The sequence below is a fragment of the Canis lupus genome, chromosome 8 (genome assembly GCF_048164855.1).
Source record: "Canis lupus baileyi chromosome 8, mCanLup2.hap1, whole genome shotgun sequence".
Lineage (NCBI taxonomy): Eukaryota > Metazoa > Chordata > Mammalia > Carnivora > Canidae > Canis > Canis lupus.
The window spans coordinates 47,135,223-47,163,106 of NC_132845.1; the positions used below are offsets into that span (position 1 = coordinate 47,135,223).

Consider the following 27,884-nt stretch of genomic DNA (forward strand, 5'->3'; position numbering starts at 1 on the left):
ACAAGGTTCTGCTGCCCCTTCCATTTGCTGTTGCTCTTCATACTGTGGGCAGTGCCTTGCTTCTCTGCCTTTTGTCTTTCAGGAGACATGTTTCAAGCTTTTTTCTAAGTTGTGTAAACAAAAATACATTTTTGGAATTAATTATATATAAACTGTATATTGAACAGAGTAAAAAATACACGTCCCTCCCCTAGAGATTGCTCCTACGAAGAGGTTTGGTATCTATCCTTCCCATACACTCTTGTGTTCCCATAAACTTCACTTTTTTTTTTTTTTAGAGAGATTTATTTATGTATTCATGAGAGACATTCAGAGCAGATACACAGGTGGAGGGAGAGGCAGGCTCCCCATGGGGAACTCAACACGGGACTTGATCCCAGGACCCTGGGATCACAACCTGAGCCAAAGGCAGATGCTTAACCACTGAGCCACCCAGGCATCCCTACTTTATGATTTTTAACAGCTGGTTGAGTCTTGGCTTTCTCCATTCATAAGCATGAGTTGGCATCTCCTTCCCTCCTGCTCTTCCGCATCTTTCCTAGCCCTCGAAGTCCAGCTTGTTTCCCAGCCCCTTGTGGCCCTGTCAGTACTGAGTTATTTTTATTTGTGACTTCCTCTGCATTCCTATAATCCTCCTTTCCTCACTGGGCTACCCATTTTGTCTGCTTTTCTTATGCCATCCTTTGTTTATGAATTTGTTCTGTTGAGCTCTACCTAGTTAAGTCTTTCTGCTGGACACCCATTCATTCTGCAGTGGAGGGGACGCAGAGATATGTTCACACATAATTGTGATGGAGGAGGATTATGTGTGATGGTTGGTTCTCGAGACACATTTGTTGAGTAAATGCATTAACAAACAAGAGATGGAATTGTGTGGGATGGGTGTAATGGTAGCACAGTGGTGGGTTGAGTGAATGATGGGATTGGCAGGGAGGGCTTCAGAGAGGAAATGCTGGAGTTGGGTTTTGAGGATGAGTAGAGATCAGTCAGGAGGACGGGCCTGCAAGACTGAGGGAATGGTGGTGTCAGCATGGTTCCTTTACCGACATTATCCACTGGTTTGGCAAGTATCGTTTTGCTTTGGCATCAGATAATGAAATCCTTAAAAAAAAAAAAAAAAACCATGGGAGTGGCATTTATACTTCAACTTATAGCAACAGATTACATTTATTTGAGCACTCACTGTATACCAGATTCTTTCCCAAGTGTTTTATGTGCAGCAGCAAGTGCATGGAGTAAGTACCCTGGTTTCCACTTCAGGGACTAGGGAACTAAGGCAGAGGCACAGTAGGGACTGTCCCCAAGTCCTTGTAGCCAGTAAGTGATGGAGCCGGTAAGTATCCTACTCTTTCAGTCTTCATATGTTCATCTTTAAATAGGACTGGCACTGCCCACCAGAGAGAGTTGTACAAGGTTTGAATTAAATAAAATACTGCTTCTAAATGATTCAAAGTAGTGGGTCACATATTACTTTATCCTAACCCTTAGTAAAATAGCACCCCGTGCTTTATTTTTCTTCACAGCACTGACGGCTAGTTGGCATAGCGTTGTTTATTTACCATCTCTCCCCTTCATCCTTTTATACATGGCTGTGTCCCCAGGGCCAGGTGGAGACTATGAAATATTTGCTGAATGAACGACTATTAGTTTGTACTTCTCACCGGAGCGTCCTGATTGTGGGTGCCCAGAAAATACTGGGTGAACGTGACCGTTGCTAAACATTCTGTACCCATTCCACACACCAGTGAGGGACCACAAGTGTATGTGTCACAAGACGATCAACATTGGCTGTTTTCCTTTTTTATTTGCTGTCATGTGTAAGGAGCTATCATATGTCTCCCGCCTCTGTTTTTCCTGATGTCTCGATTTAAACAGTTTCCAATTTGAGTATGAAATTACCCATCAGTCACAGAGAGAACGCCTGCTTTCCTTTGTGGCTGTTAGAATAAGCCAGAGCTTAATTGGAGGAATGGTTGTTGGAAGAATAAGGGCTGGCTAGAGAAGTCATGCTCCTTCTGTTCTGTGCCCCCATGTAGAACATCACCTCTCTCCTGGATGATAATATTGTCCACCCATCAACCCTCAATCCAGTGTGGATGACACCTTGTTGATTTATTCACCGGATGTGTATTCATGTCCTCTGTGTGTCAGGTACTGACCTGAGCACTGGCAACAACAGGCCCTGGAGTGTCCCCTGGATCCTTAGTCTGCATTGTAGAGGGGACAGCCACATGAGACCACCAACCCCCCCCCCCCCCCCCATGACCTAGAATCTCTGTGTTGTGAGAGAGCACACTGTGGAGGACTGCGCAGGGAGGTGCCCCTGCTTGCTCCTCAGGTCCATGCTTCCCATGGCCTGAGGCCTCTGGTCCTGCTCTTTGGCAGGATAATTTCAGGTTGTTCAGGTGTCAGGTGTTAAGCAACATGGACCCCACAAGGGAGGGGAAGGTGTTTTCTTTTGCCGGGGGGACAGTTCAGCAGTGCTGGTGTAGCTTCACTGTATCGCTTCTGATTCCCTGACAAAGTGGGGGTAGGCGTCAGGGTGCTGGTCAACCATGGTATCTAGAAGTCTAGATGCTGGGGCTGAACCCCCAGGTCAGCTGAAGGGGAGTCTCTGGAGTGGGGCCAGGACATCCCCAGTTGCCCCGGGTGATTCTAACATAGGCAGGGTTCAGAACCACTAACACTTCGAGTTCAAGTTTTGCATTCATCAAATCTGTTTTGCTTTGTATGTATAGCAAGTAAAGTTGGTTTGCTATTTGCTAGAGTGATTCCATTTTTAAGTACTTTTTAAAAAATCTTATTTATTTGAGAGAGAAACAGAGATAGCAATTGAGATTGCACAAGTGGGGGAGGAGAGGGAGAAGCGGGCTCTCTGCTGAGCAGGAAGCCCAACCTGGGGCTCGATCCCAGGACCCTGAGATCATGACCTGAGCTGAAGTGGACGCTTAACTGACTGAGCCACCCAGGTACCCCCATTTTTAAGTAAATTTTATAAGTAAAAAGGGTAAGTTTATTTAAGAGATAACATTAGTAAGCCCCAGTATAAGTGGTATTCGAATGGAGCTCAGTCATGCTGGTGCCTGGAGATGGGCTGATGGTGGGGAGTACCCCTTGAATTGACTGCAGTATCAGTGTGTGAGGCCCCAGTATTTTGGCTCCTGTCGAGTCTCAGGAGTGGCACCTCAGCACTTAGGCCCTACAAGCAAGTCACTGGTGCCACCCACATTCCAGGAAAGGGGGCCGTGCCAGGGTAAGAATGCCAGGAGATGGGGACCACGAGGATGTGTGTGAGAAGGCTGCTTAGCACAGGCAACTGACCGAACACACGTGCTCCTTCACACCCCTGTCCCCTTTAGGGGCACCTGTGGGTGAGAGTTCTCAGGTCCTAACTAACGCCAGGAGAAGCTGTGCTGCTTCTGAGCAATCATGGGTTATTTTATGGACAAAGAGGATCTTGTAACTAGTTTTATTTCACTCTTTGGTCAGAAGGCGTCTGAGCTAAAATTACTGCTTCTCTTTAGTTGATTGTATAGAAAAAAGCAATTGATTATATAGAAATGTCTAATACAGAGCTTCTGTGGCGGGAGGGGGGGGCGGGGCTCCCAGGCCCGGTCCTTAAGTCCTATTGCTGTCATCATCTCTTCCCTCCATCCTCATTGCTTGCTTTATTCTACCCCATAGGAAGTATTCTCACAAGTCTGTAACTTCACGTGTCTTGAGGTTGGGGGCGTTAGGTATCTGTGATTGTGCCCTGCTTTGGGGTGGACTCTTAGCTTCTGAGACGCAGAGGTGACCAGCACCTCCGTTCTCCTGGTGCCTGGGGTTTCCAGCCAGGGACATGTGGGCAAGGCTGGCATGGAAAGCCCCGAGCCAGCTGGTTTGCAGGGTCATCACAGCACAGAGTGGCTGGGCTTCTGCACCATCTCCTCACCATCTTCACACCCAGATCCGGGCCGTGGGAGAGGGACAGGAGAGCCTGGCCACGCACACTCTTTCCCAAAGCTGCTGCCCAGATAGGACACACATCACTTCTCTCTTATTTCATTGGCAAATCGAGTCCCACAGATGCATCTCAGTGCAGCTGGGAGGGGAAATGTGTTCTTGCCAGGCACCTGGAAAGAGGGTTATTTGTGGATAGCCTTGCTGACCCCCAGAGGTGGCACCTTACTTCTCAGGGTGGTCATGAGGATTCCGTCAAATGATCTGTGTGGAGCTCTAAAGCCTGGCATCTAGTAACCACTCATGAGCAGTGATGCTGGAAGTGGTTTGGGCCACGGTAATGATGCCGATCAGAGAAGTCCGGCTTATCCAGGGGCCCACGGTTGGCAAGTCTCTGTCTTAGTGATCTGTTCCTTCAGTGCATGTGTTGGGAGGATCTGGGGTTCCTGAGTTCCGGGTACTGTGCTTTGAACTGGGGATCAGAGGTAGGCCCGACATGGTATGTGTCCCCAAATACTCCCGGTCGTTCCTTGGCAGCAGGGATGGAGGGATTTCCTTTGGGTTGTTGTTTTTAGGACTTTGACCTTCCTAGAAAGTCCCATAGAAACAAGTAAATGCTGGAGCTGGAAGGACCCATTGATTCCGTATCAGGATGCTTTCAGTGGCAGAAGCACAGAACTGGAGCCAAACCAAGGTCAGCAAAGCAAAGAATTTGTTTTGTTGAGTAACTGAAAAGTGTAGAGCTTGGTGAGTAGTGGTGCCAGGCTGCTTATCCTCCCAGTCGTCATCAAGAGAAAGAATGCAACTCCATCCAACATGGCCCCCCAGATCCCCCACATTCTCTCGGATCAAACTGGCTTTGTTCATGGGCTGATGTTGAACCTGTCCCTGGGACCACAAGGACAGGATAACCACAGGTGACTCTGTGCTCATCCAGGGTCGAGGCGCACGGTGTAGTCCACACAGATCTCTCGGTAGCAGATTTTCCAGAAGGTGAGCCGATTCTAGGCAGCAAACAGCTCCAGTCTACCCCTTTATCTTGTCCCTTTCTTTCCTTGGGGAAGAAACAAAGCTCAGAGCAGGGAGATGACTTGCCTGCTGCTGCTCAGCCTGTGAGAAACAGAGAGGGGAGCAGGGTCCAGGACTGTGCACTCTTGCTGCTTTGACTTTGTTCCAAACACATCTCCAGGTCCATTTCAAAGGGTGTTGGGGAAACATCGCACGTTGGGAGCTGTGATCATGAAATGGATTTTAAATGGCCCTGTGCCTAGTGTCTTGTTCATTAGCAAAACTTCATTATTTACTGCTTATTGATAGAAGACAGATTGGAAATCAGGCAGATTTCTCCCTGGCAGGACTGTTTCTTATGTCCAATCTCTGTGGTGACAGTTTGGGGCTCTAATTGAGGGTTTTGCTGATTGGCTTCCTCAGTCATCAATGCCAGCAAGTGGGTGCTGCCCAGTGGTGATGAGGCCATTGTGTAGTTGGTCATGAGAGGCACTGGTGTGTGTGCTGGGGGGGAGGGGGGCAGTTACTCTTATGGGTATTTCTGGAAGGTGCTGTTTTGGAGTTCTTGCTAGTCTCCAGTGTTAAACATCACACAAGTTATCCAGGAGGCAGGTTCTGGAATGTGCCATTTTGGTGTTTGAAGACAGCTCAGTTTTAGGCATTCTTTCTCACTAGCTGCTCTCAGTGCCCTAGTCCTGGAGTCCTGCAGCCTGGAACTCCTAAGGCTATCCTAACTCCTATCAAATGCTTAAACCATTCTGTGGGCTTCATTAACCACCCCCACCCCCATCCCCCCACCCATCTGGCATTTCCAAGAGCTGTTAGCACAGTGGGACAGGTTGGGTGAGTGAGTTTAGGAAATGATTTGCCCCTATAGTCATCGTGTTCTTCACAGAGGAACGTGTCTTCTGGCCAGCCCCTATCCTCAGAATTTGAAACGACTGTCCCTACCAGCAGATGACACCATGGCCGTCCCCTGCTTATTCCTTTAGGAAATACTTCTGGAATGCTTCCTCTCTGTTGGGCCCTGGGATACAACACAGCAGTACTCAGTTTCTTTCACTTAATCTGTAGTGAGGCCGGCCTGGGAAGTAGTATCTGCCTGTTTCATCACGGAGAAATGCAAGGCTGGAGAGCCCGGGGCTTTGGCCAGGATAGCAGGGTCTCAGTGCAAGCTTGGACCTGTCTAACCCCAAAGCCATGCTGTTTCAAGATGGTGTCCTATCCTGCTGTGGACTCTGGACCCCACCACCTGGTTCCACTCCCAGCTCTGCCACTTACAACCCTGTGCCCTTAAGTCAGGTCAACTCTGGGAATCTGCTTCCCCATCTGTACATGGAGTGGCTAACAGGGCCTGGCATGGAGCAAGAGGTCAGTACGTGTAACAGATGAGCACAAATCTGGTGGCTTAAAATGACACACTGAAAGCAAGGTGCTGGCACCGACAGGGCCTTGCTCTATCTGGAGGAGCTAGGGGAGGATGCTTCCCTGATTTGTCTGGTGGGCAACTGGCTCCCCATCCCGCTCTTCATTCCATAGCACTGAGCCCCTTAGCCCATAGTCACCTGATTGCTGTCTGGTTAAGCAGCTGTGGCACTGCCACTAATGTTGGGGTTCTTGGTAAGATGCTGTTCAGGGGGCACCTGGGGGCACAATCAGTTAAACCTTCGACTCTTGGTTTCGGCTCAGGTTGTGATCTCAAGGTGGTGAGGTGGAGCCTTGTGTCAGGCTCTGTGCTCAGCATGGAATCTGCTTGGGATTTTATTTCTCCCTCTACCTCTCTTCCTGCTCGCTTTCTTTCTTTCTCTCTCTCTTCAATCTTTAAATCTCTAAATCTTTAAAAAAAAAAAAAAACACCATTCAGGAAGTGGGGTCTGCTTTAAAACAGATGGAAACCTTGAAACTACAAGGAATGGAAAATGCACGGGTGCATTTGTAGCCTAGGATAAATCATTCCCAAACATGTGGCAAATGCAGATGGCAGCTCAGTGTAAATAAGAACAGAGATAAAGGGTGAGAAAGAAAATAAAAAGCCTTTGTTCCAGAAGTGAGGACAGGTCAAAGAAAAGGAAGGGAGCAGCGGGTCTTCATTCTGACACACAGAGACAGAACACAGTCCTCGGTGCCCTGGCACCAGGGGGCAAGCCAGGCTGTGTCGGTTCTCCGCTCCTCACGGCAGGGCTGAGGGGCTCTAGAACTTGCAGGAACCTGGGAGAAAGCCGGCGCTTGCTGTAGCATCCTGACCCCCCACAGGGGCCGCAGGCATCAGGATGCCTGGGAGAGGAGGGGGACAGGCTGGATTCCTGCAAGTGGGAAATGGGTCTGATCAAACATGAGCTGAGGGGGGTACTATAAAGTTTGAAGCTGCCGGATTTGCCTTCCTGTTGTGCAGGGAGGGGCTGAGGAGGGCAGCATGGGGCAGGAGGGTGAGGAACGGCAGTGCCCGAGCGCCTACTAAGGCAGAGTGGGCAGTATGCTGGGCAGCTTGCAAACATGATGAAGTCTCGGGCGCTGGCCCCATCTTAAAGATGAGGAAAACCGAGGCCTAAGAAGTCACCGTGAGTAAGTGGCGAGACCCAAGTCCTCCTGATCTTAAGATATCAGACCCTGTGTCTTTTCTTGAGGACCTCCACAGCCAAAACTAATTAATGTGGAGCTTCTTGAGAAGCAAACCCCTCCCCGCCTACCCCGGGTGCCTTAAGCATCATCCAGGACATGGCTGTCTTATTGGTGAGCAGTAGAAATTAAACCCCTGGGAAGAATCCTGGGAGGAAACATTCCAGAGCCATTTCGCTTTGGTTCAAAAATGAGCAGTGCCTGCTCATCTGCAGATGTAATCATTGCACTTGTAATGGTAAAAATACAGCCCTTGCGTGATGTTAGCAGCAGCCAGCCCGGGCATACCCGTGCTCTCTGACCCGCGTGTCTTCATCGCTCATTACAGGAAGCAGCCTTCCAGAGGCGCTCAGTTTTGTGGGCTCAGAGAGGAAGCTTCAGAGAGGAGCCTGGATTCTTGTTTTGGGACCCACTTTTCTTGGTGGAGAGGCAGCCGGTGATTCAGCCAGGCCTGGCTTTGAATCTTGCTGTGTCGGTGGGCACATCACTTAGCCTCCCTGAGCCTCTTGCAGAGTACGGGACACAGGCTCCTACTAAACAGTTGCTCTGCGTTTCATGGATAAATGTAAATAAAGGCCTGGATCTTCCAGTGCTGTTCCTTATCATTCCTTCTCCATCACAATCCGGGCCTCCTTTTATTCTTCAGCCTCTCAGGTTCCTATCATGAAGCTGTGGAACTCAAACATTTCTTCCTCCCCACCCACCAAGAAAAATTAAGTGTTGCTCTGAAATCACCAACCATTTTCCTGTAGCTGCTCTGCCATCAATTGGAGCAGGAGGTAGCAAAATTCTTCTGTAAATGCCCAGATTACAGAACGTGTTTTAGTACGTGTTTTAAGAAGGGGTCCATACTGTCGCTGTCATATTTACTCAGCTTTGTTGATGTAATGGGAAAACAGCCACAGGTGATGAATGTTGTACACGCGTCCCTGTGTTCCAGTGAAAACTTATTTACAAAAGCAGCCTGGATTTGGTCCATGGGCCATGGTTTGCCCGCCCCTTATCCTGGAGTATGGGGAGGTGCTGGGTTCAGGGCTGGAAGTACCAGTGCGGAGGGTTTCTCAGTGACGCACCTACCCTTGCACGCTCACAGAGTGTGCTGTTGGCAAGGAGACAGACCTGGTAAGTACCTTCTGGTTTTCTTTGCAGTTTGACATCTCCAGCAGGTCAGCCCAAATGCACCCACACCTACTCCTGTCGGCAATAATGAACTGCTTAGACCCGTTGCTTAAACATCTGTTATATCTTCTATGGTTATTGAATGCTGCTTGGTGGCCCCTGGCTAGGTTCTAAGTGGCCGTTTCAGATGTACTGGCAGGCACTTTGGGAAATCCTACACATGCGCTCCACTGTGTGGAGTCCTAGCGAGAGTGGCTACACAGTTGTCCTAGCGAGAGTGGCTGGCTTTGGGTGCTAGGCTTTGCACAAACCCTGTACTTTCCTTTGGTGTCTATTGGTTGCTCTGTGCCTCTTTTTTTCTGGCTGTTGAGTGGGAATTAAGGGTGAAATAAGAATGAATGAAGCAGTTTGTTCAGTGTTTTATTCTAAACTATTTCTTTTCAAATAAATCTGGCTCGTGTAACCCTTTGAGCAGAGCCCTTCCTTGGAAACTCAAAATGGGCATCAGATCCAAGTGTATCCTGTTTCTGCTGAAGAGTGTGGGGGGAGGAGGAGCTGTGGCCACGGAGCTCTGGGGGCAGCTACTAAAATCCAGGGCACTTGCCAGGAGCAGGTAGGAATGCCCTGTATGGTGTGAGGCGGTAGGAGGTGCAGCCCCTGTGAGGCCATGTCCTCCCTTCTTGGGCCTCATGGTCCTCATGTGTCGCAGGAGTGAGCTTGGACTAGTTGGCACTTCCAGCTTGTTATGATGAGCCTAGGTCTTTTCACTGGAGATGGGCTGAGGATATTTGAGAATTGCTTCATGCCTTAGTTAAGTTAAGCCTAGAGAAACTGGAGACGGTTGTTAATGTGCACTTTCTTACAGGTGAGCCTTAAATCCATGGGTGGGAAGGCGATGGGCAGAGAGCTTGGCAAATCCTCTCGTGCTCACAGTTGAGGTGGGGTGTGTGCATTAGAACCATGCACCTCCTGGCTGCCCTTTTGCCTGCCTCCTGGGAACTACTCTACAGCCAGAGAGATTAGCAAAATGCCAGCGAGCCCAGGCTCTCCCTTGCTTACTCCCTTGGGGGCCTCTCACTGTCTAATCAAGGACCAGAGTCTTGCTGTTTTACCTTCATCCCTCAGCCTCCTCTCCAGCCGCCCTCCCTCCACACCACTCTGCCCTGTCCCCCTCCCAGACGCCTCTGCTGTCCCTTTTCTTCTCTGCAGACTTGCCCACTGTAATGGTGTTTATAGCTTGGCTGAAGATGGTCTCTCCTGCTGGATTATATGCTACGTGAGCCCCAGGGCTTTGTATCTCAGTTTGTTGCCACCTCCCTGGCACCAGGGTGCCTGGACCTTAAGAGGAGTTTAGTATGAATTTGTGGACGCAGTGTCTGAATGGCTGGCAGGTGTTTGCATCTGTGGAGTGGAGCAGTTGGCCCCTCACTGGTGGGTGAGGGCTGCCCAGCCCCAGTCTTCAGTCTGTGCAGTACCCTTGAACTCTACCCAGGAAGGTGGGCCTGGCTGCCACCTAGCAGGCACCTGTTCTCAGCCAGGCACTGGCCTGTCCCACAAGGCAGCTTCTGTTGCCCCATTGTACTGGAGGGAAGGAGTCACAGAAAAGGGTGGTGGCTTATTTTAGACCACACAGCAAAGTCAGAATTCAGTCCCAGCTGACCAAAGTCCGAGTCTGGTCCTTCTTAAAATATTATTTATTGATGAAGAAATAACATGTTTTCACTTTTATTTTATTTTTATTTTTAAAGATTTTATTTTAGAGAGTGAGCAAGAGAGAGAGAGAGCATGAACAGAGGAAGAGGGAGAAGAGAAGCAGGCTCTCCGCTGAGCAGGGAGCCCAATGCGTGTTCTATCCCAGGACCCCAAGACCATGACCTGAGCTGATGCCACCCAGGAGCCCCATGTTTTCATTTTCAAAAAGCTGATAAATGCCACTAATATCTCAGAATCCAGAAAAACAAAGTAGTTATATTAACCATCTGACACAATTCTATAACACTTTCTCTCCTACATTTTTAAGCTGTCTACTCTGAAGGCCTCTTTATAAGACAGTGATATTATGTCATTTTCTGTGCAGAGAATAGAAAGGTAATTTGGTTATTCTTCATGGTTGATCAAAACTTATTTTTTCCAACATTCTATCTGAAAAATTTTAAAAAACTGTGTTAAAGAATTTCACCGTGAACACCGTATAGCCATCACATAGATCCTGCTATTAACAGTTTATTGTGCTTTCTTTATCTTCCATCCCTCCATCCATCCCTCTCTCTCCCTTCCTTTATACTCCATCAATTCATCTTTTTTAAAAATGCATTTCAAAGCAAATTGCAGATATGATGACATCTTCACTGTATGCTCGGGGAGTTCTGATAAGTGCATGCACCTGTGTAGCACAAGACCCAGAACTTTGCTGTCACCCCAGAATGTTCCTTGATGCCCCTTCCCTGTCAGTCCCCACTCCCTTCCTTTTAGAGCACTTTCCTGCTTCTCCCCATCATAGACATAATACTTTTTCCCTTTATTTTTTTAATCTTTAATTTTTTTACTTTTCCCCTTTAATTTAAAATTACAAGTCATTACATTTATTTTTTGAAAGGGTGACTGACTACTCTCTCGTGTCGTAAAAACTTTTATTTATTTATTTATTTAATTTATTTATTTTCGTAAAACTTGATAAGGTATAAAGTTGTATAGTAAAAAATAACTCTGTGGGTACCCTGGGTGGCGCAGTGGTTTAGCACCGCCTGCAGCCCAGGGCATGATCCAGGGGACCCGGGATCCAGTCCCACGTCGGGCTCCCTGCATGGGGCCTGCTTCTCCCTCTTCCTGTATCTCTGCCTCTCTCTCTCTCTCTCTCTCTCTCGCTGTGTCGCTCATGAGTAAATAAATAAAATCTTAAAAAAGAGAAACATTTCTTAAAAAAACAAAAAAAACTGTATCTTCCTCCCACCCTTCCTTTTCATTGCCCTCCCTGTGAAGACATCCACAGTTGGCAGTTTCCTGTGTCTTTCTAGAAACAGTTAATGGAGATGCAAGCACACACGCATATCTATCTTCCAGCTTCTCGATCAAATAGTACTTGACCTGACCTGTTGTTTTGTGTCTTGTGTTTGTCACTTGACATTATATCCTGGAGGCCATTTTTATTGTTAGCAGAGGAGGCCCATGCTATTCTAGTCCTCACTGGTGCAGGTGGGCTCTGACTGAACCATTATTTTATGGAGCCATTTCATTACTAGTTACCCAGCTCTAACTGTCAGAAATGGCATTGCAGTGTATGTCCTTGTAGAGCTGGGTATACCTATGTTGTCTGTGCATCTTCATTCCTTAGAAAGAAACTTGATATTCACTCTGAGTTGACTGGATACTTTCCTCATGCCTCTTCCCTGAAATTCCTTTTCTTCCTTTCTCTGTGTATTCATCTTTCCATCCAGTGGGGACATTCATTGAGCAATTAGCACGCGCCTTATACCACTGAGGCCTCTGGGAATATTGTCATTGAGACCCTCCTAGTCTTTTCTGGGAAGCAGACACATCAAAATGTAATTCACAGAAGTGTAGTAGTCTCATTTCTTCAAGCTTCTGGAACTTCCTGGAGGGTAATGTAAGGAACTCTTGAAAGCTCTTTGTTGCCAGTTCTTTATTCCCAATGGAGTCTTTGTCCTCAGCTGATTTTTAAACCACAGGAATGCCTCTAATTGTTTGTAAAACAAAAGAACAGATGAAAAGATAAACCCAGGGATGCCTGGGTGGCTCAGTGGTTGAGTGTCTGTCTGTCTGCCTTTGGCTCAGGGCATGATCCCAGGGCCCAGGGATAGGGAGTTTCAAGAGTTTCACATTGGGCTCCCCACAAGGAGCCTGCTTCTCCCTCTGTCTATGTCTCTGCCTCTCTCTCTCTCTCTCTCTGTGTCTCATGAATAAATAAATAAAAACTTAAAAAAAATAAAGCCCAGAAGCCTGAAAGTGGTTCAGACCTGGGCTGGCTGCCCCTGGTAGGCCCAGAGGCTAAGGCTGACTTCATACTCAAAGGGCAGGCCTGGGCCTGCCTATCTGGCTTGTCTAACCACGGTGGAAGACAGCTGTGCCATTGCACATTTTGTTCCTTATTAAAGAAATGAGATGAGAAAGCAAGGCTGTAGGGGGGCCAGGAAATAGTTGTCGTTTTTGGCACTGCAAAGTGAGAGCTAATTGCTTAAGGGAAGGCTATTTGAAAAGATCGATGAAGGAGAAAGTGACTCTGGAAAACATAAATCATGGGTGTCATTTCGTGATTGGGACAAAGATTTGCTGCTCCGTCATATCTGCCTTTTGCCTTTTCTTCTGAGCGGTAAATCTGAAAGCTGTGTAATTAGAAGAGAGAGAATACAATTCTCTTCCTTTGGTTTTTCTTATCTCCAGACCAAGTCATCCTTATCATGTGTGAAGATTGCGAATTTGCTACAAAGCAGTTTCAAAATAGATTGACATTTCAGTGTGGAAATACAGCTTATATTATCATTTATTTCATCAGTCACAAATACTAATTCAGTGTCGACGCAGGGCGGGGCTGTCATGTGTCACAGTTGCATGTGTCGTCCAGCTCACAGGGAGGGACTGGTGCGCAGACTGATCAGAACGGAGTAATGGCCAGCGGCCCGCGAACCCTAGAGAGAGCAATGGAGTGCCACTGAGTTTTGGCAGTCAGGGCAGAGGTCTCTAGGAATGCATATTTTAGCTGAGTTTTGAAAGGTGAGAAAAGGGCCAGCTGTATTAACAAGTTGGAGGAAGAGAGGAAATGAACATAACTTGAGATAATTCTTGTGTCACACATTATTTGGGGGATCAAATGTGCTAATACATGGGCACATAGTAGGTATTGAACACATTGTTGGGTGGGGGTCCCCTTGTCTTTGTTGATTCTTTCTAATAGAGCACTCAGAGACAGGTGTCACAGGGTAGGTGAGGAAGAAACCAGGTTTGTTGAAACCGGGTGACTTCTCTAACAATCAGCGGGAGCCTTCTCTAATGATCAGAGTGGACAATTTTCCGCCAGTCCATTGGGACTTGATGTGTTCTGCTCGGAGTCTGTAGGCTAATGTGTGTATCCAAAGATGGGAAAGGTCCTGGGATTTCCTGGGGAGAAAGGCAGTCACCATGGACTGGGTTGGGCCTGTGCCTTGTTCCTCCAGGCCAGGTGCCTGCCCAGAAAGCACCCTGTGGCATCAGAGAAAACAGGCTTGAAGAAAGGCTTAGGGTTTTAGACCCATACGTATACCTGTGCACACCTACTCTTAAGGGGTTGAGTGTTCGTCTCTCCAATCAGAGCTCTTTATACCAGTGGAGCTTCTTCATTGTGGACCTAGGTTACTTTATCTTCTGGGCTTGTCAATGTGCAGAAGCAAAATGCAAAGCTTGGGGACTTAGTAGGAGGCTGCATAGCTTGGTGGTAAAAAATGTAGTTTCTGGAGCCAAATGACCTGCATTTGACTCCTACCTCTGTCACTTACTAGCTGAACGACCCTGAGAAAGTTACTTTTTGAGCTACCTCTTGCTGTGTATCAAACCACCCCAAAACCTAATGACTTAAAAACACAACCTTTTTCTTTGTTTCATGATTCTGTGGTTTGACTGAGTGATTTTGCTCCATCTTATGCTGTTGCTTGGGGCTCCAGTCATCTGAGACTCAGCTGAGCTGGACATCCAAGATGGTGCATTCATTCTTCTGGCAGTTGGTGCTGGCCTCGTGGCATCTCTGTTTCTTTTGTTTATTTTAAACCAAGTCCTCTTGTCCTTGCCTGTGAAATGGGGGTGACGTCTGTGTGTGCCCACAGGGCTGTGAGGAGGAGGGTATATGGGACGAGTTGTGATGTGAAAGCACTTTGAAGAGCAGAAAGCCTTTGACGATACCTGGTGGTGGTGTGTCTATGTTTGCAGCACCTCAGGACTGCAAGTAAGGGCAGCTCCAAGGACGGGGAGGGCTCTTTGTCCATCTTTGCTTGCTCCTGCCAGGATCCTGATCCTGGAAGTAGAAGGAGGTAGAGTTTTTCCTGTGGCTCTGGCGGTTGCCTGATTAGCTCTTTCCTCTTTTCTTCTGTCCTTCCCTTTCTATTTAAATAAGCATCTACTCAGCACATTTGTTTCTCTCTTTGGCAGAATCTCTGTTATCTGAGCCCCAGTCCTAGGTTTGAGGAATTCCCAGGCAGAGCACCAGGGTGAACCAGTGTCTGAATTCCATGTGGGCATTCCAGCCTGCCAGCAATCCAGGAAATCCTGAGTCAGGAGAGACGGGGGAAGCATCTTTGCTGACGTGCCCCAGAAGCAGATTCTCTGTGCACACTCTGTCCCTACCCATGCGCGTGCAGCCCCTGGGGTGTTTGTCCAGGAGGAACCGGGAATCCTGGGTGCTGTGTTTCTACGGTAATGGGTCCGGCCTTTCCCGTACCTGCGTATTGCTGTGCGAGTTCCCAGACGACAGGAAGGATGGGGACTTCCCTTCTCCGCAGGGCCAGGGAGAAGTCCATGAGGGCTCCATGCTGCTGATGACTTTTTTATGCCCGCTGTTGAGGGTGAACCAAACACAGGCTATGTTCCAGAGATCTGTCCTCCAGGATTCCCTGCAGCTTCAGGAGGTATTACAAGGGATGCTTGTGGCCAGTGACATTAGAAAGTTGATTTTTCTTAGAAAATACTGTCTGCCCCCCACCCCCAACCTTTTCCAGACTGGAGTAAAATCATCTTTCTGGATGATGACTGTAAACCCTAGATGATATCTGGTACCAGTCTGGATAGACAGCATGAAAAGACAAAATGTTAAAGGATTGGGTAGGTTTTGGGCATCAGTTATCAGTATGCAGGTACTGTCGAGCTGGGCCTGATTTGCAAGATACATTCCACAGAGGTCGGAAAGTTGACAGATTCTTTTCCAGTCAGTCTCTCCGGAACTCACAGACACGAAAATGTCTCCTGGCTTGCTGATACCAATAATGCCACATAATTAGAAGAAAAGCTCCCAATTCAAAAGGGCTTAACACCTCCCAGCTACCTAGATCCATTGTCCAAAATGTTCCCTACAAGTCAGACCCCCAAGGGTTAACTGATCTGTGAAGAAAATGCCTTCTTCTGAGAATTGTTTTAGAAGAAGCTTTTTTGTTTTTAAAATTGTAAAGTGATGTCTGTCCTTAAAACCCTTACCTTTTCTTTTACATAAGTCCTTCTGGCCACCTTTCCCTTTAGCTCTGTGGGGTTGACCCAGTCAGAACCTTTCCTGTTCCTTCACCTGGTTCCCTGGGTCCAAGATCTGTTCACTTCCGTTCTGAAATGAGGTTGATTTAAAGGCGGCATCCTGATGCATGTAATGTGCGGCAGGTGTCTTCACAGCCTGGGAGCCCCTCCCGCAGTTTCCTTGCCTGCTTCTCCCATATTGCCAGAAGAACCTTCCCCAGATCAGGCTCAGAGAAGAGAAGCTGAGAGCCACCCCACAGGCCCACCAGAGAAGGTGCTAGACTCCTGGCTGTGGCCACAGGGCTCTGTGTGGAAGAGTGAAGGGGAGAGGTGTCTGCACGGTGGTGTGCCTTCTGCCTTGTCCTTTTCCTTCCCATACACATGAGAGCATTTGAAGACAAAATCTCTCATTTCTGGCTTTCTGTATATTAGCCAAGTGCATTTTTATGGTGGGGTAGATTGAAAAGAGCATCTTTCTTACTTTACACAGTAATAAGAGAGACACTTAATATGTATTATGTGTCTGTTTCTGGTTGCATAAGTAATGCACCTTCATTGGAGGCAGTACAAGGAAGTTCACATGCATACTGCAAATCCACCTGCCCTCTGTCACTCCCGAGCTGTGCCAGGGTCATCTCCGATCTGCTTCGTTCTGACCTCACTGATATGTGGATGTCCTAAGTCACGCTGAGGAGCCAGACTGAGCATTTGCAGCTCCCAGTAGCTTTTTTATTAAACCCAGAGCTGTTTGCTGTGCCATTAAAATTTTATCAGAAGCACTCTTTTGGTGGGATAATACGTTTTTATTTAAATGTTTAATTGGTAGTGCATTATTTCAGAGCTCAAACAATGTAAAAAAAAGTGTTTAATAAAAAAAAAAACCTTTTCCATATTCTCTGCCAATTGTCCAAGCCCTCACCACCCCCCCACCCCCCCCCCCGCCCCCAGTGCCCACAGGAAAAGGTGCCTCTTTTCTAGATGTCTTAAAGTTCACCGCCGATGCTTCTTGAAGCAAAAGCAAAACCAACTTGATAGTCCTAATTCTCTACTTTTGCACCCCAGGTGTAGTGTATTAGACCTACCACCTGCACCCTGCTTATGCTCTCACTTAATCTGTCCTGGAGATCTTTTCATTATAGCACATGGAAAGCTATTTTGTTCTTCAAAAGTGCATTTAATTTTTTTTTCTAAAACAGTTTATTCAAAAGATAAATACTTTTTTTCATCTTAATAGAGCAAATGAAAATTCAGCCCTTCTCTCCATTCCCACTTCTGTATAATCAATGAAAGCCCCTGTTAATTTCCTCATATATTTCTCCACAATTATCATTGTGTTTGTACCCTCATGACTGTGCATATGTAACTCATTAAAAAAAAATCTGGTCATCTCATACAGACATGCCATAATCTCCTGAATCATTTTCTCTATAGTTGGACCTTTAGATTGTTTGAAAAATGTTTTTCAACTTGTCTAAGCAATTGAAAGAGGAATGATCTTTGATGTGAATTCTGGTCCAGGTCTTTGATGATTTCGTCTGGATAAGTCCTGAGAGTGAGCTATCTGGATCAAAGGATGTGGATGTTCTCAGGGATTGTGGGCCAGCCTCATGGCTTCCCTAATAGATTCTATCCTCTCTCCTCCCAGCCATCCATAGGAAAAATGATGCTCACTCAATAGCAGGGCCACAATGACACCCCCGTCCCTCCCACCCTGGTTTTTTGAAACTGAGGATTTCTCAACTTGGGGGTAGGCAGGTTTCTCCTTGTTGGGTTTGAAGGAATCTCTCAATAGCAGCTTCTTAGCAAAACCTGATCCTGGAGCCCATTATAATTGCTTAGCTCCACACATCTGTCAAGTGCTCAGGTTGGGTGGTTCTCCCTCTGGGCTGCCATATGTGGGGTGAGAGCTTACCCCTTGGGGTGGCAGGACAGATTCTGTATTGGTATTAAGGCTAACATACTGCTTTCCTCAACACTTGCCATATTATTAGCACAGTTCACAGGTATTGTGACCTTCCTACCTGCCAGGCACAATTGGGCATACTCTGTGGGTCTTCAGAACCACCTTGGGAGTTACAAGACTGCCACACCTGTTTTACCTGTGAGGACAGTGTGGCACAGCAGAGGCACATGATTTGCTCATAGCTGCAGGGTCAGGAGCAGATGGAGCCAGAGTTGACCCTGAGCCATGTGGCCCCGGAGCACTGTCTCCAGAACCATGGAATTACCTTCTGGCATCTCCGGCTCCCTGGAAAGACTTCAAGTCTTGCTTTCTTCCACCTCATAGCTGGTTTTCCGTGTGTTTGCTGAGGGTTTGTGGCAGAAGCGCCTTTGAAGTTGGGCAGCCCGGAATTTAGATCCAGTTCCTGCAAGTGTGGCCTTGGGCAAGGTCCCAGCCTCCCTGAGCCTGTTCCCTTATCCATGAAGGCTGAGGGGGCCTGGGGCGGACAGCAATGGTTAGGAAGATTGATGACCACTGCCGGTAACACCAGAGCTCTGACAGGTGCAGAGCATGAAGTAAATGCTCTTCCCCTGACTGGCCCACACCCTCCCCTGTTGCCCTTGTTCCTCCCGGTTTCCATCAACATTCTGAAATTCTGGCCACTTGACATTCTCTGAGTGTGACCGTAATGTCACCACTTACGGAGCATCTACTACTGCTGACCATTTTGGGATCCACTTTACGTAGTACGTGCCATCGTGCCAGGCAGCACAGTTTCTTTCACCCAGTTGTGTTCCCATGGGGCCCTTGTGAGTCAGAAGCAGCAGCTGTGTTCTGCCTTAAATTGCTCATGCATCACGAGGGGGGAAGGATAGAGCCGTTTGGGGGCAAACGTTGGCCTTTTGGGTTTACGTACTAGGTGTGTCTGTGTGTGTGATGTTCATCCCGATGACAGTGAATATTTTTTCCACTGCTCATTTGATATGTCGCATCTCATATCCTAATTAGGCCTTTATAGATCCAAAATTACATGATTTTACAGGCCTGCTATTATCTCAATAGGATTAACAGTCCTTTCTCCGTGAAGATAATGGAGATCCCTCATGGTGGCATGTTTTTATTACCATAACACTGTCTCTAACCATCCTTCCACAAAATCTCTTATTGTTTCCCAGTAACTGCTTTTTCACCTCATTCTGAACAGGAAATGTTCAGGGATCATTGAGTGGCAAAATTCTTGCGTGGTTATGCAAACTACAGTAACCAAGATGCATTTTCTCTCTCCCTTCCCCCTCTCCTGATGGCAGGTGCCTGGAGATTTGAGTCAAACATCCGAAGACCAGAGTTTGTCGGATTTTGAAATGTAAGTCCACAGCATCTGCTCACGAGGGGCCCTTTAGAAATAGGACTCTGTTGTGAGGTTTGTGTCCCAGAGGAGCACAGGGGAAAACAAAAATTAGGTGGAAATCTGCATGGGCTGATTTGGTTATCCTAGAGGTGAGAAGTTGTTCTCCTGCAGCCCGAGTCTGGCCTTCATACATATTTTATTTCTCTTGTTGGGTACTGGAAAACAATTAATTTTTTTTGGTTGACATTTAAGACTTGGAAGCTATCACATAAAGAAAGTAAATTTTGCTTTAAAAAAAAAAAAAAAAAAGACTCAAATTCCCTACCAGGCCACAGAGCTTGAGTACCAGCCGCCTCCCTCACACGGGGTGTGTGCTCTTCTGCTGACCACGGTTCCCACTTGTCCCTGGCTCCTGGCTCTGGCCTGCTTCTCTGCTTTCATTATCTGTGTGTCTCCTGGAGGAATTTGAGCTTGTAACTCCTGAGTTAGAGTTTCTGAGGCTGGGTCTCATCGGTTACTGGCTGTGGTTCTCTCTGGTGCCTCTGATGGTAAACCCCGGAAGACCTGAGATGGTCTTCAGACTTCTTGAGATCATGTTGCTTTGGGGTTTGGATGGGTAACCCCCTTGGGTTGGTGAAGGCAGCAGAGCGAGTGCCAAGTTAGGACCCAGCAGAGCCTCCCTGCTCTCATTCAGCTCTTCGGAGCAAGAAGGCCCAGCCTCCCTGAGGGAAGGTGTCAGCTGGGCAAAGCTCGCCTCTGGAGAGATAGGGCGGGACATCAGAAAGAGCACTTAGCAGGGCCAGGCTGACCCATCCTGAGTCCTGTCTACAGGACTCCCCCTGCTATGACCTCGGGCAAGCCTCTAGACCTTGCTGGCCCGAGTTCCTCACTCACACGGTGAGGTTGTGATGCCAACGTCACAGGGCAGCCGTGGCAATGACAGGGAGGTTATGAAAAAGGCAGAGGGTTCAGGAGGCCGCTCGGTGCTTGAGCGGCTGTCAGGCTGGTAGGCTGAGGGGGGTCAGTGTGAGGTGAAGTCATGAAGGATGGAATTCAGGGGTGAGCTTGCCTCCCATGGGCCAGTGGCAGGGGGCGGGGTACAGGCTGAGGAGGATTATGGGATGGCAGCCTAGTTGGGGGCAACGGTCAGGACAACCTGGCAGAGAGGTGAGAGCATAGAGGTGGGGGGGTGTCTCAGAGACATTCGTGAGGCAGAAGGCTGACTGCCACAGCACAGACTTACCAGGCACCTTCTGTGGGGGGGGGGTGGCATGCCAGGTCCTTGATGGAGGGCATGAGTAAGGCACAGCCCCTGTCCTCAAGGAGCCGCTGCCTGGTCCAGCTCCATCATCTCTCTCCCGCAGACGTGCAGCCCCTCCCACAGGTTTGTGCATCTCCACTAAAGTCAGAGGGAAGCACCATTTTCCTCTCTGCAGATGGAACCCCAAAGCCCTCATGTAGTTTGCACAGAAGGTTTGCTGACCTCTGAATTTGTCCTCAGCCCTCCCCTGTCTCTTCCCTGCACACAGCCACCCTAGCCACCTCGACTCCTCTAAGTCACCTGGTCTTCCCTGCTCGGGATCATTCCTTCCAGACCATTTCCTCTGTGCCAGGCACAGTTCTCCCTCACAGAGTCCCTTTGACAACGCTGTGACATGGGTGTCATCCTCCATATGACACAGTGAAGGCAGGATTCAGACCTAGGCAGTCTTCATCTGGGCTCTGTGTCCTTCACAGACATTAGTACCCCTGCCTGAAGCATCTTTCCCAGTCACAGCCTACCCTCCCCAACTTGGCCAACTCCAAACACTGTTTCCTCCAGCCCCTGTGATGCCTCAGACTGAAGCAGCACCTCACCCCCCTCCCTGACCCCCCACGAGCAGCTTTCACTGTCCTTAGATCCAGTATTCCTTGGTGGCACAAACAACAACGGTAACTAAATAGTTTCTATTCACAATTGTGAATGTGTATGTCCCTAACAACCGAGCCCCAAAACTTAGGATGTGAGAATTGGCAGAAATGAAGGAGGAATAAGTAGCTCTGCAGTAGTAGTTGGAAACTTTAATACCGCTCTTTCCATATTGGGTAGAACACCTAGGGAGAAGACCAGCAGGGAAGCAGAGACGCGAACAACACTGTAAACCAGTTCGATCCAACAGGCATGCAGAGATCTCTCAGCAGAGTACACTTTCTTTGAAGTGTAGGGGCATATTCTCCAGGACAGACCATACATCAGGCCACAAGTCTCAGTAAACTTAAAAAGATGGAAATTACACACAGTATCTTCTTAGACCACAGTGGAATAACCGTTAAGGGATTTGTCTCTCTCTTACTCACTGAGGCCAGGAGTCTCTGCTTGCCTCCTTGCTCTGTCTCCAGGACCTTAAAGTAGTGACTGACACATAATCGTTTTTTTTTTAAAGATTTACTTATTTATTTTAGAGAGAGCACAGCAGTTGAGGCAGAGGGAGAAGGAGAGAAAACCTCAAGCAGACTCTGCACTGAGCCCAGAGCCAGATGTAAGGCTCGATCCCATGACCCTGAGATCAGGACTTGAGCTGAAACTGAGAGTCAGATGCTTAATCAACTGTGCTACCCAGCGCCCCAGTCATGCCAACAATTTTAACACTGTATGGAAAATGCTCTGAAAGGGAGAAGTGCCTAAGCCAGTCAGGGGTGCCTGGTCCTTACCAATCAGGAAGGTTAATGAAAAGCAGAGTGTCAGGTACATTTCTGCACTGCACCCACTCCCTTGATAGAAATGAAAGGGGAGCACTTTAGGTGCTAGTACGATTTGGGGGACCTTTATAGGAGAAACGCCATTAGCTGTACAAACCAACTTGATGGCTCAGAATTGCAATTTTTACTTGGAGCTCTGAGGAAGTGATGAATTATTTTGCCCCATGAAAGAGGTCAGCACCTCATCTCAGAGCTTAGAAGAAATGCTGTTTCAGGAGAGAGCCATTTCTTTGTGAAACTAAACTGCTCTCCACCCGGAGATGAGGAGGCCACTGAGTCATGGAATCTTCCACCATTGTCTCAAGCTGTGTTCTAAGCACAGGAGGCTGGCACATGGTTATGAGCTGCTCTTGAGAGAAAAGGAGAGTTCAAGAGAAAGCGTTTAGCTCTGGAACAACTCTAAGTAGAGGCCAGGGCTGGAACGTCCCAGTCCTTCCAGAGTTGTGCAGTGCTGTTTTGATAACCACCAGGATTGATCTTTAGGTGACAGCGACAGTCAGCGTATCTGTCCAATGTGTCTTGAATTCAGCCTGGTGGAGGGTGTGGTGGTAGGTGCGTGTACCCAGCGACTCACAGTTAGGTGAAAGTCATCCCGTAAGACAAAACTCACAGAACCAAGGTGACCCTTGAAGACCCCTTAAATACCCTGTGAGGATTAACTGGGACACTGTAGGTGAAAGCATGGAGTCCCATGCTCTAAGCACTCAGTAAATGATTTGCACTTGAATTTAAGTCTTGGTTTATTGGAGCCAAACATAGTGCTTCTGGAAAGTTGCAAGAGAGGTGTTTGTGTCTGACTTCCTGGTTTCCCCTTCCCCACCCCAAGCAGATGTTGCCTGCGTAGCCATGGATGTCCTGAGCCTCAGAAAGCCTTCTGACCCTTTCTGTGGAGTCTGATCTTACAGCGGGGGCCGTGGTCTAGAGTGGGCACGGCAAGGAGGCAGCATGGCGACTCTAGGTGCTCCAGGTACCCCATGGTCGTCAGCACATGTAATCCTCCATGGCATGGGGGGGCTTCAAATTATTATCCTGTTTTTCAGATGAGGAAACAGGTCGAGATAAATTATGAGTCACGGTGACTCCTTATAAGAACTGAAGGGCAGCCCTTTCTCACAGCAAAGTACAGAATGTGTATGTAAATAACAAATACACATCTATGAGACCAAGTCCCGTAAGGATAATCCCAGAGGCTGGGTGACAGGCTTGCACTGGTCCTCTGGCTTACTCCTGTGCCTGCTGGATGTTGTCATAAAGTGCTTGTGTGTAATGCCTCTTAGAGAGGATGGTTTCCTCTCTTTCTCTTGGTAAATTGAAATGACTAATGTTGATCAATCCTCTTGCTCAGATCAAACCGGGCACTGATCAACGTGTGGATCCCGTCAGTGTTTCTCCGGGGCAAGGCAGCGAACGCCTTTCACGTCTATCAGGTGAGTCCCTGGTTTTCAGTTGGATGTCTCTGCTCAGGCGGGACCGACAGCTGTTTGTTGCCTTCTGGTCCTGCTGCCTCTTGGTGATGGAGCACTGTACTTGGGGGCCACAGCCTCCCAGCACTGAGGTTCCAGCTGCCCCACCTCCCTGAGGAGGTGCTCCTCCCTCTTTCAGGCAGGAGAGACCAGGGTGGAGCTGCTTCATGCCAGTCATGCCTCTTGGTGTGGCTACTGCAGGTCTCAGCTTGGACAGCTGGAGCCAAAATGGGATTTGTTGGCTTGTGTTGCAGCCACCAAGTCCAGGTGTTGGTGTGGCCTCAGGCATGGCCCAGATCTACAGCTCAGGTGTCCTTTTCAGGCTGGTGCTCTCTGTGGGTTGATGGGAGGCTCTCAGTCTGTCTGGGTTGTTTCAGTGTGTCTCCCCAGCTTGTCTTAGATCAGGAGCCCATTCCTGGCCCTCTGGGTGATGCATTTCTCTGATTGGCCAGGTTTGGATGTGACCACTGCTGGTGCTGGGGTGTGTCCGGGAGAGGGGAGAGGAGTTCTCCAAACGGAAACCAGGCTACTCTTCTCAAGAGAAGGGATAGCAGTTACTTGACAAAACCAAAACTGTGGATGTCTCTTCTTCCTCCTTGGGAAGGGTCATTCCCTGGCTGGGGGTGGGGTGCTGAGGGCCATGGGGCCTTTGTCTTCTTTGGAGGTGGTTTGTCTCCCACACCGGGGACTCCATTTTTCCATATTTTCTTTGATTTTCTGATGCTTCTTTGAGCCTGGCCTTCTTACCATCTTGTCATCTTTTTCTTGGCTTTGCTTACCTTGGATCCTGATCTCCAGCCATTGGTGTTCCCCTGTCCTGGACCGCTTTGTTTTCAAGTCTGACTCTTAGCTGCTCCGTGGGTCGGTCATCTTACATCACGACAACTTTCATTAGGTTTTGTTCCTACTCCCTGTCGGCTCTGTGAAAAGCCTTGAGTCTTGCTGGCCACCCCCCCCCCACCCCCCGCCTTTTGGGTAGGAAATGGGCCATTGAAGACACCTCAGCTCTTAAGATATTTTTTCCCAGAGACTGGGGTGGTGAAAAAAGTACAGTGGACTTGAAAATAGGAGCCTGGTCTCATTTAGTAAGCATTGGAGAGTCTGAGTATCCATGATGCTCCCTGCTTGGGCTTAAAAAGAGAATCAGGCATGATGGCTTTCTGTATCTCCCCTTTGTTCTCTTTCTCTTCTTAGGCCAAACCAACAAAATCCCTCTTACTTGACTGTCCTTCGAGTTCTGCTTTGTGGTCATCAGAAGACTGGGAGGTGTTGCCTGGCGGATGAAAAAAGTGAAGCAGACAGCTTTATTTTAGAGTGAAATTGAAATATGCTATCACTTGAGAGGTTTCCTTGACCTTTCGTTTCTGACTCTCTCCCCTGCCACCCCCTCCCCCAGCCCAGGATGCGATATGGCAGGTTGTAGCGTCTAGAAGTCAGTTATAGAATGAGACAGACACAGCCCATGTGCTGTTGCCTAGGAGATTGTTTCCACAGTGGTCATGGTGGCATCTGTGCCCCTCGGTCCCTGTCCTTCATGTCTTTGGAGCTTTCCTTGGTGCGGTCCAGTCAGCGCCCGGAGGAGGGGGCCTGGAGTCACCACATCAACTAGAGCAGCTTCGTCTCATCCTGTGGGTTCTCCAAAACCTTTCCTGGTGTTGCACCTCTGGAATGCAGCTCTTCTTTTAGCTAATAGCGCTTCTGGTCGGTCCCTCAAGAACGAAATCTAAGCATGTGTTTGGAAATGTTGGAGAAAGCTTTTGTTTTACAGTGTTCTTATCATGAATGACATCGGATAGAGGGTGACTCATTTAAAATGCTGGTACCATTGGACATTATTTTTCTTAATTGAAAAAATACATTCTATATGTTTCCCCCAAAAGGTATGAAATAATTTCTAGGAAACTCCTATAAAGGAATGATAAAGGAGAAGTGAAAAGTGAAATATTGGGATCTGGGAAAACATAAATGAGGAGAACTGACATTAAGGGAACCGTGGAAATCACACCTACCTGTCATGAGTTCCTGTACAACTGTTCTCATCGGTTTGTGAATTTCTTCTGGGCTTCCTAGCAGCCAGGGTGAAAATGGAAATGTGGCTCTTCTGGATAGTATCATGGCTAATGAGAAGAAAGTACATCAGTTCCTCAAAGGGAGCTCTAAGAGAAGTTTCCACCTTGGGCTTTAGATTAAACAGTATTGAGGGATATAGTAGAAAATCCCCATTACATCCCGGAGACGCATTGCTGTCAGACTTCATCCAATCTCCCTCAAAGGAAGTCAAGGGAATAATCTCCAAATGGAAGTAGTTCATTTGAAGAGCCAAGAGGAGAGGTCCTACACATGTAGTTCCCTCCATAGATGTATGGGCTTTCCAATAAAACACCTACAAGCCATGTGTAGCCATTTGTATGTACATTAACTAAAATAGAAGAAAATTTAAAATTCAGTTCCTCAGCCCACTAGCCACGTTTCAAGTGTTTAACAGCCACAGGCAGCTAGTGACCATCGTGTGGGAGATGTCACTGCCCAAAGTTCTCTTGGTGGTGGTGAGCTAGAGCAGCATGCCAGGAGTATGGGAAAGCAGGCTAATTTTATGTGTGCCGAGTCAGGTTTTAGAAAGACCACGGCTGGTCATGAACCAACAAATCCTGCAGGGAGAAAGCTACTCACTCTTCAGCTCTCCCCTGGCTTGGGATTACCGGCGGGGAGCTAGTCCCTGCGTGTTACCCCTGCGTCACCTTCACCCTCAAATCTTTCTGTTCAGCAGAGACAGGAAGGCTCAGGACAAGCATCTTTGGCAGGAGCAGACTTGAGCTTGATCACACACGTTGTTTTGGTTTCATTGTGTTTATTTATACATTTGCCTTCTAGTTATGGCACAGGATCCTGTTTTCCACCCACCATGGTGATGCATTTTCCTTTTAAAATAAAGTTAAGAAAGAAAGTGAGCCTGCTTTAAAAAAAAAAAAAACATGAAATAAATGATCGCGCAAGCAACAGTAATTTGGGACAGCACAATGTGAGAAGTAATAATCTGGGAAATGCTGAGCTGAGGGAATGGACAGTGCATGATACCGCAAGGAACAGTGATCCTACAAGAAGCCACAGCGGCAGTAGCCTCTCACTGGTCTGTGTGCCTTCTGTAGCCCATTTGGTCCACATGGCCACTCTGGGAACACACTCTGCTTAGCCCCATTTTACCACAGAGAGAACAGAGACAGAAACATTCAGTGAATTTTTTTTTTTTTTAAGCCCAGGTCATATTTTCTTCCAGGGTACCAGTTTGCAGCAGTTCTGAGAGTGAGTGTGGAGCTCTTCCCAAATCCAAGAGTGGGACAGGTGCCTTCCTTCTGAAGGGAAGGGCCCAGCCTGCACAGGCGGCCACCTGCAACCCAGGGTTAATGGGCCAAAGGGCATGGCACAGACTCGTGACCCACCAAGCCCTCCAAATCCAAAAGTCAAGCTGAGGTGGTCTTGCTTTGGGTAATTGTCAGAGCAGGTGCTGGCTCGTGGTGGCTACTCTGGCTGGAGATGGGTTTCAGGGGTGCTCCTTGAGAGCGTCTCCCTTGAGCAGTGGTGTCAGGGTCTGGAGAGCCTGCCCCAAGGTTTGGAAAACTGTGCTCCTAGATGCCGGAGGAACTCGGATAGCTCACCTGCTGCATGCAGTGCTTGGGCTCTCGCTCTCTGTACTGTGGGAAGAGGTCCAGGATTCTGTGTCACTCAAGGGATCCTGGCAAGAGATGCCATCCCCAGACAGGATTGAGTGTGGGTCTTTAAAAAAAAAAAAACAAAACCAGTTTGTGCCTTCGAATGCTGTGTTTTCCACACTCAGCCCTCACATCTGAGATGGGGACCAGGTGCTCTGGCGCTTACGGGACATGGCAACATTTGGACAGTTCTCAGAACACAAGTAAAATTGGTGTCCAGACTTTTCCCAACTTAAGGTTTTCATCCATGGATATTTCTGACGCTCCGGGCCTCTGCGCGTGCTTGGCTGCCAGCAGACACTGACTAGGGACAAGACGACTGAACAGCAACAGATAAAATGGGAAACACTATTTTACTAACTGGTCTTGCTGAATGTTTCTCCCTTTTTCTGTGTGTTAATACACCGTTGTGCTTGAGAACTCTGTGGTCTGTCACTTGTGCATGATAGTTACGTTTGTTGTTAATCATTTAGTTTCTGGTTTATACCTTTGCAGTGGTTTGATCTTATTCCCCATATGCCCCCACTTCCAAGCATGAGTGAGGTCCACTGTCTTTAATATCCTGCTGTAGTATTTATAAAGGGACGTTAGACCTTCAAATAAACAAACAAACCCCCCAAAACCTATTTTTTTCTTAAGCAGCTATTCCAGCCCCTACACTGGTATGAAATAATCTGTCAATACAGTTATTTTCTGAGCCCTCAAGTCCTTGCCTTTGAAAAGTTCTGTTAGTGTAAGTACAGCTGAAATCAGTCTTCTGTGGGGGATTAATTTCAGCCTTTGAACTTCGCCACCGGAAA

The 27,884-nt window shown here is 47.9% G+C and overlaps 1 protein-coding gene across 6 annotated transcripts in view; it reads left to right on the top strand.

The window, feature by feature from the left end:
- SNX29 (sorting nexin 29) overlaps positions 1 to 27,884 on the top strand; it is a 528,280-nt gene that overhangs the window by 348,215 nt on the left and 152,181 nt on the right. For 5 of the 6 annotated variants that reach the window (XM_072835835.1, XM_072835833.1, XM_072835832.1 and 2 more), the window contains exons 17-18: positions 19,135 to 19,190; positions 23,260 to 23,341. In XM_072835835.1, coding sequence (XP_072691936.1) covers positions 19,135 to 19,190; positions 23,260 to 23,341 — 138 coding nt within the window. Of the gene's footprint in view, positions 1 to 19,134; positions 19,191 to 23,259; positions 23,342 to 24,571; positions 26,360 to 27,884 lie in introns of those variants that run through there. The other variant, XM_072835837.1, reaches the window with a different exon arrangement.